The 12476-nt window shown below is 43.3% G+C and overlaps 1 protein-coding gene across 1 annotated transcript; it reads left to right on the top strand.

Annotated features, from left to right (window-relative positions):
• Positions 1 to 7731: 7731 nt before the first annotated feature.
• LOC124672240 lies at positions 7732 to 10952 on the top strand. The gene is made up of 2 exons (XM_047208505.1): positions 7732 to 7826; positions 9184 to 10952. The coding sequence occupies exons 1-2, from the start codon at positions 7732 to 7734 to the stop codon at positions 10379 to 10381; spliced, it is 1293 nt and encodes a 430-aa protein (XP_047064461.1). The 3' UTR covers positions 10382 to 10952.
• The last annotated feature ends 1524 nt before the right edge of the window (positions 10953 to 12476 follow it).

Here is a 12476-nt window from a genome sequence, read left to right as displayed (position 1 = left end):
AATGCTATTTCTTGCGAGTGCATCATTAAAACTGCTGAGCCCATCTTAATGGCTAAAAAGAAAGAACTTGTTGGGAGATAACCCATGTGTTATTTTGCTACAGTACTTTGTTTTATATTTGTGTCTTGGAAGTTGTTTACTACTGTAGCAACCTCTCCTTATCTTAGTTTTGTGTTTTGTTGTGCCAAGTAAAGTCTTTGATAGTAAAGTGAATACTAGATTTGGATTACTGCGCAGCTTCAGATTTCTTTGTCTGTCACGAATTTCGACCTGCCTCCCTGTAGGTAGCTCAGAAAATTAAGCCAATTTACGTGAGTGATCCTCAGATATGTACGCAACTTTCATTAAATTTGAGCATTTTCATTTGAGCAAGTATGGTGCCTCAATAAAATCCATCTTTACGGACTGTTCTGTTTTGACAGATTCTGCCTTTTATTTCGCATTGCCTCTTTTGCTATGGTGGATGAATTTCTTTGTTCCATTAATGTCCAAGTAGCTTTATGCAATGTCCAGAAGTGTTAAGAATGATTGTGTCACCTCTGAACATGTTAATTTTTATTGTGCACTAACCCTCTAATGAGTTGTTTCGAGTTTGGTGTGGAGGAAGTTTTCAAGGGTCAAGAGAGGAGGATGATATACTATGATCAAGAAGAGTGAAAGCTCTAAGCTTGGGGATGCCCCGTGGTTCACCCCTGCATATTCTAAGAAGACTCAAGCATCTAAGCTTGGGGATGCCCAAGGCATCCCCTTCTTCATCGACAACATTATCGAGTTCCTCCCCGAAACTATATTTTTATTCGGCCACATCTTATGTGCTTTGCTTGGAGCGTCGGTTTGTTTTTGTTTTTTTTGTTTTGTTTGAATAAAATGGATCCTAGCATTCACTTTGTGGGAGAGAGACACGCTCCGCTGTAGCATATGGACAAGTATGTCCTTAGGCTTTACTCATAGTATTAATGGCGAAGTTTCTTCTTCGTTAAATTGTTATATGGTTGGAATTGGAAAATGCTACATGTAGTAATTCTAAAATGTCTTGAATAATTTGATACTTGGCAATTGTTGTGCTCATGTTTAAGCTCTTGCATCATATACTTTGCACCCATTAATGAAGAAACACCTAGAGCTTGCTAAAATTTGGTTTGCATATTTGGTCTCTCTAAAGTCTAGATAATTTCTAGTATTGAGTTTGAACAACAAGGAAGACGGTGTAGAGTCTTATAATGTTTACAATATGTCTTTTATGTGAGTTTTGCTGCACCGGTTCATCCTTGTGTTTGTTTCAAATAGCCTTGCTAGCTTAAACCTTGTATCGAGAGGGAATACTTCTCATGCATCCAAAATCCTTGAGCCAAACAACACTATGCCATTTGTGTCCACCATACCTACCTACTACATGGTATTTCTCCGCCATTCCAAAGTAAATTGCTTGAGTGCTACCTTTAAATAATTCAAAATTTATCACCTCTTATTTGTGTCAATGTTTTATAGCTCATGAGGAAGTATGTGGTGTTTTATCTTTCGATATTGTCATTTACTTTTGACAGACTTTCACAATGGACTAGTGGCACATCCGCTTATCCAATAATTTTGCAAAAAGAGCTGGCAATGGGGTTCCCAGCCCCGACTAATTAACTTTCATTAATAATTCTCTTCACATGTTTTGCTCTGATTCATCAGTAAGCAACTTAATTTTGCAAATAGACACTCCTTCATGGTATGTGATTGTTGGAAGGCACCCGAGGATTCGGTTAGCCATGGCTTGTGTAAGCAAAAGGTTGGGAGGAGTGTCATCCATAAATAAATAAAAACTAAACTAAAGTACATGTGTAAACAAAAGAGAAGAGGGATGATCTACCTTGCTGGTAGAGATAACGTCCTTCATGGGAGCCGCTCTTGAAAGTCTGGTTGATAAGGTAGTTAGAGTACCCGCTACCATTCGTTGACAACAACAAACACCTCTCAAAACTTTATTTGCATGCTCTCTTTATGTTTTCAAAGCCAAAGCTCTAGCACAAATATAGCAATCAATGCTTCCCTCTGCGAAGGGCCATTCTTCTACTTTTATGTTGAGTCAGTTTACCTATTTCTCTCCATCTCAAGAAGCAAACACTTGTGTGAACTGTGCATTGATTCTTACATACTTGCTTATTGCACTTGTTATATTGCTTTGCATTGACAATTATCCATGAGATATACATGTTACAAGTTGAAAGCAACCGCTGAAACTTAATCTTCCATTGTGTTGTTTCAATACCTTTACTTTGATTTATTGCTTTATGAGTTAACTCTTATGCAAGACTTATTGATGCTTGTCTTGAAGTACTATTCATGAAAAGTCTTTGCTTTATGATTCACTTGTTTACTCATGTCATTACCATTGTTTTGATCGCTGCATTCATTACATATGTTTACAAATAGTATGATCAAGGTTATGATGGCATGTCACTTCAGAAATTATCTTTGTTATCGTTTTACCTCCTCGGGACGAGCAGAAACTAAGCTTGGGGATGCTGATACGTCTCCGACGTATCGATAATTTCTTATGTTCCATGCCACATTATTGAGGATATCTACATATTATATGCACATTTTATGTCATATTCGTGCATTTTCTGGAACTAACCTATTAACAAGATGCCGAAGTGCCAGTTCCTGTTTTCTGCTGTTTTTGGTTTCAGAAATCCTAGTAACGAAATATTCTCGGAATTGGACGAAATCAACGCCCAGGTTCCTATTTTGCCCGGAAGCATCCAGAACACACGAGAACCGCCAGCGAGGGGGCACAGGCCCACCAGACCATAGGCCGGCGCGGCCTGGGGGTGGCCCGCGCCCCCCTATGGTGTCGCCGCCTCGTTGACCCTCCGACGCCGCCTCTTCGCCTATAAGAAGCCCCTCGACCTAAAACCACGAGACGAAAAAGCCACGGTACGAGAAACCTTCCAGAGCCGCCGCCATCGCGAAGCCAAGATCTGGGGGACAGGAGTCTCTGTTCCGGCACGCCGCCGGGACGGGGAAGTGCCCCCGGAAGGCTCCTCCATCGACACCACCGCCATCTCCATCACCGCTGCTGTCTCCCATGAGGAGGGAGTAGTTCTCCATCGAGGCTCGGGGCTGTACCGGTAGCTATGTGGTTCATCTCTCTCCTATGTACTTCAATACAATAATCTCATGAGCTGCCTTACATGATTGAGATTCATATGATGATGCTTGTAATCTAGATGTCATTATGCTAGTCAAGTGGGTTTTACTTATGTGATCTCCGGAGACTCCTTGTCCCACGTGTGTAAAGGTGACGAGTGTGTGCACCGTGTGGGTCTCTTAGGCTATATTTCACGAATACTTATTCACCGTTATGAATGGCATAGTGAAGTGCTTATTTATATCTCTTTATGATTGCAATGTGTTTTGTATCACAATTTATCCATGTGCTACTCTAGTGATGTTATTAAAGTAGTTTATTCCTCCCGCACGGTGTAATGGTGACAGTGTGTGCATCCGTGTTAGTACTTGGCGTATGCTATGATCATGATCTCTTGTAGATTATGAAGTTAACTATTGCTATGATGGTATTGATGTGATCTATTCCTCCTACATGGTGTGAAGGTGACAGTGTGCATGCTATGTTAGTACTTGGTTTAGTCGTGTTGATCTGTTATGCACTCTAAGGTTATTTAAATATGAACATTGAATTGTGGAGCTTGTTAACTCCGGCATTGAGGGTTCGTGTAATCCTACGCAATGTGTTCATCATCCAACAAGAGAGTGTAGAGTATGCATTTATCTATTCTGTTATGTGATCAATGTTGAGAGTGTCCACTAGTGAAAGTGTAATCCCTAGGCCTTGTTCCTAAATATCGCTATCGCTGCTTGTTTACTTGTTTTACTTGCGTTACTACTGCTGCGTTACTACTGCTTGTTTATCGTCCCGGGCAAAGCACTTTTTTGGTGCCGTTGCCACTGCTCATACTTATTTATACCACCTCGTATTTCACTATCTCTTCGCCAAACTAGTGCACCTATTAGGTGTGTTGGGGACACAAGAGACTTCTTGCTTTGTGGTTGCAGTGGTTGCATGAGAGAGATATCTTTGACCTCTTCCTCCCTGAGTTCGATAAACCTTGGGTGATCCACTTAAGGGAAACTTGCTGCTGTTCTACAAACCTCTGCTCTTGGAGGCCCAACACTGTCTACAAGAATAGAAGCTCCTGTAGACATCATTGAGCAACATGTTCATTATCCAATTGCTTAAAATTCATTATGCTACTTCTCAAAGATATAATTTTAGCGGGAGGATAACATCTACCAATGAAAGCATCCTTACATTTAGTCCATGAATCAATACTATTTTTAGGCAAAGATAGCAACCAATCTTTAGCTCTTCCTCTTAAGGAGAAAGGAAACAATTTTAGTTTTATAATGTCTCCATCTGCATCCTTATACTTTTGCATTTCACAAAGTTCAACAAAATTATTAAGATGGGCAGCAGCATCATCAGAACTAACACCAGAAAATTGCTCTCTCATAACAAGATTTAGTAAAGCAGGTTTAATTTCATAAAATTCTGTTGTAGTAGCAGGTGGAGCAATAGGTGTGCATATAAAATTATTATTATTGGTGCTAGTGAAATCACACAACTTAGTGTTCTCAGGAGTATTCATTTTAACAGTAGTAAATAAAACAAACTAAATAAATTAAATGCAAGTAACTAATTTTTTTGTGTTTTTGATATAAAGAACGCAAACAAGACAGTAAATAAAGTAAATCAAGTAACTAATTTTTTTATATTTTTTGATATAGAGAAATCAAACAAAGCGGTAAATAAAGTAAAGTAAAGCAAGACAAAAACAAAGTAAAGAGATTGGATGTGAGAGACTCCCCTTGCAGCGTGTCTTGATCTCCCCGGCAACGACGCCAGAAAAATTCTTCGCTGGCGTGTAGTTGACACACGTCTGTTGGGAACCCCAAGAGGAAGGTGTGATGCGTACAACAACAAGTTTTCCCTCAGTATGAAACCAAGGTTATCGAACCAGTAGGAGATGAAGGCCACGTGAAGGTTGTTGGTGGAGGAGTGTAGTGCGGCGCAACACCAGGAATTCCGGCGCCAACGTGAAACCTGCACAACACAATCAAAATACTTTGCCCCAACTTAACAGTGAGGTTGTCAATCTCACCGGCTTACTGTAAAAAAAGGATTAAACGTATGGTGTGGAAAATGATGTTTGTTTGCGAAGAACAACAAAGAACAGAGTTTGCAGTAGATTGTATTTCAGATGTAAAAGAATGGACTGGGGTCCACAGTTCACTAGTGGTGTCTCTCCAATAAGAAATAGCATGTTGGGTGAACAAATTACAGTTGGGCAATTGACAAATAGAGAGGGCATAACAATGCACATACAGATCATGATGACTAATATGAGATTTAATCAGGGCATTACAACAAAGTACATAGACCGCTATCCAGCATGCATCTATGCCTAAAAAGTCCACTTTCAGGTTAGCATCCGCACCCCTTCCAGTATTAAGTTGAAAACAACAGACAATTGCATTAAGTATGGTGCGTAATGTAATCAACACAAATATCCTTAGACAAAGCATTGATGTTTTATCCCTAGTGGCAACATCACATCCACAACCTTACAACCTTCTGGCACTGTCCCAGATTCAATGGAGGCATGAACCCACTATCGAGCATAAATACCCCCTCTTGGAGTCACAAGTATCAACTTGGCCAGAGCCTCTACTAGCAACGGAGAGCATGCAAGAACATAAACAACACATATATGATAGATCAATAATCAACTTGACATTGTATTCCATATTCATCGGATCCCAACAAACACAACATGTAGTATTACAGATAGACGATCTTGATCATGATAGGCAGCTCACAAGATCTAACATGATAGCACAAGAGGAGAAGACAACCATATAGCTACTGCTATGGACCCATAGTCCAAGGATGAACTACTCACACATCGATCCGGAGGCGATCATGGTGATGTAGAGTCCTCCGGGAGATGATTCCCCTCTCCCGGCGAGGTGCCGGAGGCGATCTCCGAATCCCCCGAGATGGGATTGGCGGCGGCGGCGTCTCCGGAACTTTTTCCGTATCGTGGCTCTCGGTAATAGGGTTTTCGCGACGGAGAGTTTAAGTAGGCGGAAGGGCAGAGTCGGGGGGCTCACGAGGGGCCCACACACTAGGGCGGCGCGGGCCCCTCCTTGGCCGCACCGCCTTGGTGTGTCGCCACCTCGTGGCCCCACTTCGTATCTCCTTCGGTCTTCTGGAAGCTCCGTGGAAAAATAAGACCCTGGACATTGATTTCGTCCTATTCCGAGAATATTTCCTTTGTAGGATTTCTGAAAGCAAAAACAGCAGAAAACAGGAACTGGCGCTTCGGCATCTTGTCAATAGGTTAGTGCCGGAAAATGCATATAAATGATGTAAAGTGTGTATAAAACATGTGAGTATTGTCATAAAAGTAGCATGGAACATAAGAAATTATAGATACGTTTGAGACGTATCAGCGTGTAACCGCTTGAAAAGAGGAAGACAGTGGTGGCCACGCGGAGAACATGGTGACGCGGTGACAACCAACCACATCGATGTCGGGGGACAATGCGGCTGGTCACGGCGTCGCCGACGAAGGTGAGGAATAAATCTTAGGGTTAGGGTGCAAGTGGGGTGCGGGGAGCTTGCCGCGACGAGGTCTTAGTGTTTAGGGTTAGGGGGTTCTCCGAAGTTGGAGGTCCGAGGGATTTAGAGTGAGGTCGGGGGAGGTGGTGGACCGCCGGTAGGGGGCGGATCTAGGAGGGAGGGGTGACAAGGCGGCGCTCGTGCCGCTTACTGAGGGTGGCGGTAGCAAGCAGCCTAACCGTCGACGGAGGCGGGGGTACCACTGAATAAGAAGAAAGACTCGGGGGGAAGAAGAAGGTGGGCCGACCAATGATGCGCTTCGATCGATGTGTGCGGTGTCTTATTTTTTGGTGGCCTAAGGAGGGTCGGGTTAATGGGTACCCATGACCCACGTACCCGCCGGGTAAAAACCCAATAGGAATACGGGTATGGCATAAAATATTATCCATGGGTTTGTAAATGGGAAAATATCATACCGATCGGGTAAAGCGGGTACGGGTATGGGATTGTACAACCCATAACTATGTACCCATTTACCCATATAAATTTGACAAGTGATCGGCCATAATGTTCTGAACTACTTAATTTTCCCCTAACCATGCCTTCATATTGCTTGGTTGAACCCCACGCTTTATGATTTGACAATCGCTAGTAGGTTAGTGAGGATTAGACCTCTATTTAGAATCGCTTTACCTCATTTCATATTTTTTTGAACAACTTGATATGTTGTAAACACGGGTATTTTTTACCCGTGGGTACCCATTTACCCTTTCGGGTGACGGGTATGGGAAAAACTTATACCCGTTCATGAGTATGGATACGGGTGACGGGTAAGATTGAACGTGACGGGTACGGGTATGAGATGGATCTACCCGTACCCATACCTTTTTTTGAGCGGACCCGTACCCATACCCCTGCGGATGCCATCCCTAGTCGGGTAGTGCGGACATTGGCAGCAAATAAAAACGGGCCGGGCCCATGACCGAAGTTGGTATGCTCTAGCATATTTCCCGCAATGAGCGCGGAATAGGAACCCTGCTGCTAGGCATCGAGCCATCGACACGACGCGGCCAAGCAACTGCTTGTGGTGCGCCTCCATGGCCGGAAGCCGCCGCCGCCGCAGCCGCCGCGGGAGAGCGCGGTCGCCACAGCAGGGCGCCGAGTCGTTGCTCGTCCGCACTCCGACTACCAGGTCCGCACCCTCATCCGTCCTTGCTCGTCTCTCTTTTCTTTCCACTTCTTAATTAATGAGGGCTTATTTATTTACCGAGTAGATGAGGGTCAGTCCAAACTAGAATCCGAGAGAAACACCCACCACGCATCGGCCGGTCAGTAGTCCTTCTTTAGTGATTAAAGTACTGAACTTTCTAGTATTTTGGTGAACCAGTAGGTCTGTTTGGATGAATTGGCAGTGTCGCAGTGATAATTAGGGCATTTTCGTGAACCAATAGTGGTCAGTAGTGAACCTGCCTCAACTAGTTTTGGATCTCCACCGCTGTCTATAAGGTGTCTCAGTTTGGTAATAGTCTGACTTAGTGCGTTTGCATGGACAGTTTACATGGAACAAGTTCATTTAGACATTTGGTAATATTCTAATTTTGTGTGCTTGCACTAACAGTTTAACATGGAACAAGTTCATTCAGATCAGTTGTTGATAACTTTATTTTCTCTGGTCAGCGAAAAAGTTCGAAATTTCCTTTGTTACTAGGGAGACGAGTAGTACAGTTTTCAGTACTCTGGGTTCAGTCTCGCCCATGCTGCTGCCTTGAACTGTGCTCACTTGGTTTAGTGTTGAAGTGAAACTCATCTTCAAATGTGATTTGGTGGATACTTTTAGCATGACACTGATTATTTACAAGGGAAAACCAAAATCACAAATTATAAGTTGCCCTTGCAAACAACTGAGGGCATTATAGTCCTTTTTAAATGTATGAAAATGCTTGCTATTCATGCCTTTATGTCATTCAACATGTCAGATTACTCAGTTGGTAAGTTGGATCCAAGTTGAATCGAGAAAGAGAGCCTCTCGTTTCATCACCCAGTTGTGTTCGTTTGGTCTTCCTCATGGCCATGGTGCCTCCATGAACAATGCACACTTCCTTTTAGCTACCAAGTAAATTACACATAAGGAAACGATCACATAAAAGTTGTCTAGATAAGAAGAGGAGCATGTTATTGCGCTTTTATGTGAAGCAAAATCATCAATTGTTGCTGTTTTTCTCAGGATACTCTACAGGGTACACACTCTACCATTATTATTTGAAAATGTACCATTGTACATATGGTTGGCATACCAAACAGATTCTACTTATGCTCTTGTAGAAAAAATCAAGCTGTAGGTGGTTCTGACAAAGCTTGTTCTGATTGAAGTTTAACATGTCCAAATATCACCCCTGTTTTCCTTATTTTTCGGTTACAGCCTATTGCATTTCCAGCAGCGTATTAACTCCTGCATTATAACTCTGTCAAAAAAAAATTGCGTTTCTTGAAAACTCTAGTATGTGTCAGTTCTTATACTGATCCATTATTCTTAAATTTCTGTGTGGCAGACAAGTTACAGTTGTGGGGAGGCCCTCTAAGAACATCTGTCATGCCTCAGGGTCTACATCCTCCCTTTCTTCTGGACCTCATGTTTTTGCAGATCTCCTGGACAACCTGCTTCACGAAATTATTGCTCTTTTTAACTCATTCCATGACTTCCTTGCTTTTATTGGTACCTGCCGCTCTTGGCGCGCTTCAGTTTCTTCCCTCCCTTCTGTGTATATCTTCAGTTTCCCACCACTCTGCCTGAAACCAGATGGTCCTTATGTTCGTCCCCATACAGGCTATATCAAGCCCATGGATTTATCTAATTGCAAATGGCAGCTCAGTGATCTCAGCAAGAAAAACTTATCCCTTCGTTGTTCAGTTCCTCAAAATACTCCAGATAACATGTACTATTTGGGCTGCTCATATGGGTATCTTATCTTTTCCTATGAAGAAAACTGCCTCCTTGTCAATGTGTTGACTGGTACCAAGGTGAAGCCCCCCAAACTCCCACCCAACAATGAACTTGGGTACTCTTCTGGCATAGGCATTCTTACAGCTGCATTGAGTTCACCCAACTCACGCCTCCTCCTTTGCTCAAGAACCTCAATGTTTGAGTGGCAGGTTGGAACAAACTCCTGGTCAGAGCACCCTCTTTCCCTTCAGAGAGAACGCATCCATCAGATTCTGTTATTCAATGGTGATATCTTTGTCATAGATGCTTTTCTCAGGCTCCACACTATATACTTGGCACCTCAATTCAGCATGCAAAAAGTAGCAATTAAGTGGGAATCCCTGCCTATTAACCCATGGTTGGTGGTCTGTGGTGACATGCTTCTCATGGTTGACCTCTCAATTAGCTCCCACGAGTTAAATGGATCATATCGCTTCTTTGAGGTCTTTCGCCTTGACTCCTCTGTTGAGCCAGCTAAGTGGGTGAAGATGGAGAAGTTGGAAAATCGAGCACTGTTTGTTAGCCTTGATACGAGGACTCCTACATTTTCTTGCATGAGCCCTGAAAGATGGGGAGGAAGGAGTAACTGCATTTATGTAGCCAAGCTATTTGAAGATCCTGATGAAACCTGGACTGCGGTTGAGCTTGGTCAGCCAGTGTACAAAAATACAGTTCCCACCATATTATATGGTTGTTCATTCCCTCACGACTACAGTCTACTAAGTAGCTTCTGGGTGTTTCCCAGTTCAGTTTATGGTTCTAGCTAGTAACCTTGTCGCTTGGGTTTTGGCTAGTCTTGCAGAAGCCCTGTCGATTATTGTAGTTTGCAACTAAGTCCTGTAACTGTAATGGTTTCCTGTGTTGCCACCATTGTTTTGTGTTCACGGATAGCTTTTCTTAAGGGTGTCTCCCCGTTTCAGAGCTAGGAACATGTTACATCAGAATTGCATTTGGCATCTGCCTGCCCCTTGACATGCGGAAGCAGAGCCCACTTTGGTTTTTGACGAGTAAGATCGAGGAGAACCTGGGCTTTAAAACGTCAGCTTGGATCATCAAGTGTTGAACTGAACGATGTATACTTCTGATTGTAGTTATGGTTTTGTTTCCCTTAACTTCCTACTCTGAAACTCTGATGATGACTGCTGCATTGTCTTTTTTACTTCCATCTATTTCCCCCATATTTGAGTTCTCTAAGCCCATGCCTTTTGTATTCTTCAAACATTACACTATGCGTTTATTCTGCTCCTGCTGTATGTATATACATACATGGTGGTTGAATCATGAATGTGCAGTTGCTGCTGCTTTGCTTGGGAGTTGTAAGGCAGGGTAATTGCTTTCCTCCGCCTGTAAGGACTCAAGATGTATAATATGCTCTAAATAGTCAAGGCTGAGCATCTGTATCTTCTTTTGACACAAAATTAAGATTGTTTTGACAAAATGTTTGCTATTGTGAATATATATAGTGGAAGGAAAATTCCATTGCTATACTTCGACTGAACTTCAAGTCAGAGGCGCAGGAACCATGCAACTTCGTATGCCAAATGTAAAACAACACATCTCAGAACAAAACAAGAATTAAAACAACTAAAGTGATGTAATCACTTGGTACAGTTTTGCCGGCACCTTATAGACACTGGAACTGAACATTTACCCAACAACATATATGCCAAGAAGCAACATACCCAATTATATACATAAATGTCCTCAAATTCCAACAAACCAGATGTTCTACCTGCATCTTTGCTCATGTGGAAGACAACTGCCCTATTGTATATCTTCTGCAAAGCTTAAGTTCAAACTCCGCCTCACATAGATCAGTAGTCATTACTACTTCGGTTCCTTTGAATAAAATCTTCTGAAGAACCTGAAACATCATGCAGACGACATAGGTTAAGATAATTTCTTTTTCTTAGGCAAGACAATGGCAATGGCAATGTTCTTGCTCGCACATCGTCCGCCCCCTCCCAAGTCCCAACACCGTGCGTGCAAGTCAGTCACAGGTTGCTTCAGCGTCTGACAACGAAATCAGTGCTCGTTGCTCCAATCTTTCAGTGGTGGACAATGTGTGCAGCAGTGGGAGGCTGAATGTGTTTTGGCTACAGAAGTATAGAGGAAATAACGACAATAAATGCCCTAGCACCATTGTTTCCTAGTCCCAGCGCCTCCCAATCCCATTATCCCAACCTCCATCCTTCGGACCAATAGGGTGGGAGCAACAATGGAACGCTAGAACACCGAGTTGATGTGAAGTTCTATTTTCCAGCTTCTTATATAGAAGAGGAATGCTGAAGGGAAGACAGTGCACTGGTACGATATAGTGTAATCCATCAGTAAGCATCTTTTTCGAAATGATCAATAAGCACCCGAGTAGCTAGCAGAAAAATTGTGTTGTTCCACCAAATTGTCCTACTATCTGAAGGTGTATATGATGCCCCCCCACGGGGGCCTCTGCGGCTATCCACGCATGCCGCGCGTCGTGGGAGGGCTGGGCGAGTGCTTTGCTTCGTTTCATGATTGGGCCACACGTCGGCGCATCGTTGGTTCAGCTTGAGGGAGAAAAAAAATCGTAAGGGGAGGGGAAAAAGCGTTCACAAGCCAGGGGTGGAAACCCTATCCAGCGTCTCCCTCGTCCTCATCGTGACCTGCTCCTCCCATCCGCTTGCGCCGCCCCCCCTCGCCTCCGTCGTCCTTCCCCGCTGCTGCTCTCCCAGCTCGACCGCATCACCTCTTCCCCTCCGGCCATGACGAGCTCTGCCCTCTCCGTCGCGAGCGGCGGCGGTGCATCTCAGCGGAGGTTGCAGGAATATATATAACTGCACATATATATACTAGTATCCAGCCGTGTGTTTGGCTCAGCAGGTG

This window comes from Lolium rigidum, chromosome 7 (genome assembly GCF_022539505.1).
Source record: "Lolium rigidum isolate FL_2022 chromosome 7, APGP_CSIRO_Lrig_0.1, whole genome shotgun sequence".
Classification (NCBI taxonomy): domain Eukaryota; kingdom Viridiplantae; phylum Streptophyta; class Magnoliopsida; order Poales; family Poaceae; genus Lolium; species Lolium rigidum.
The sequence above is the reverse complement of the archived record's forward strand: the minus strand, read 5'-3'. Positions and strand labels throughout refer to the sequence as shown.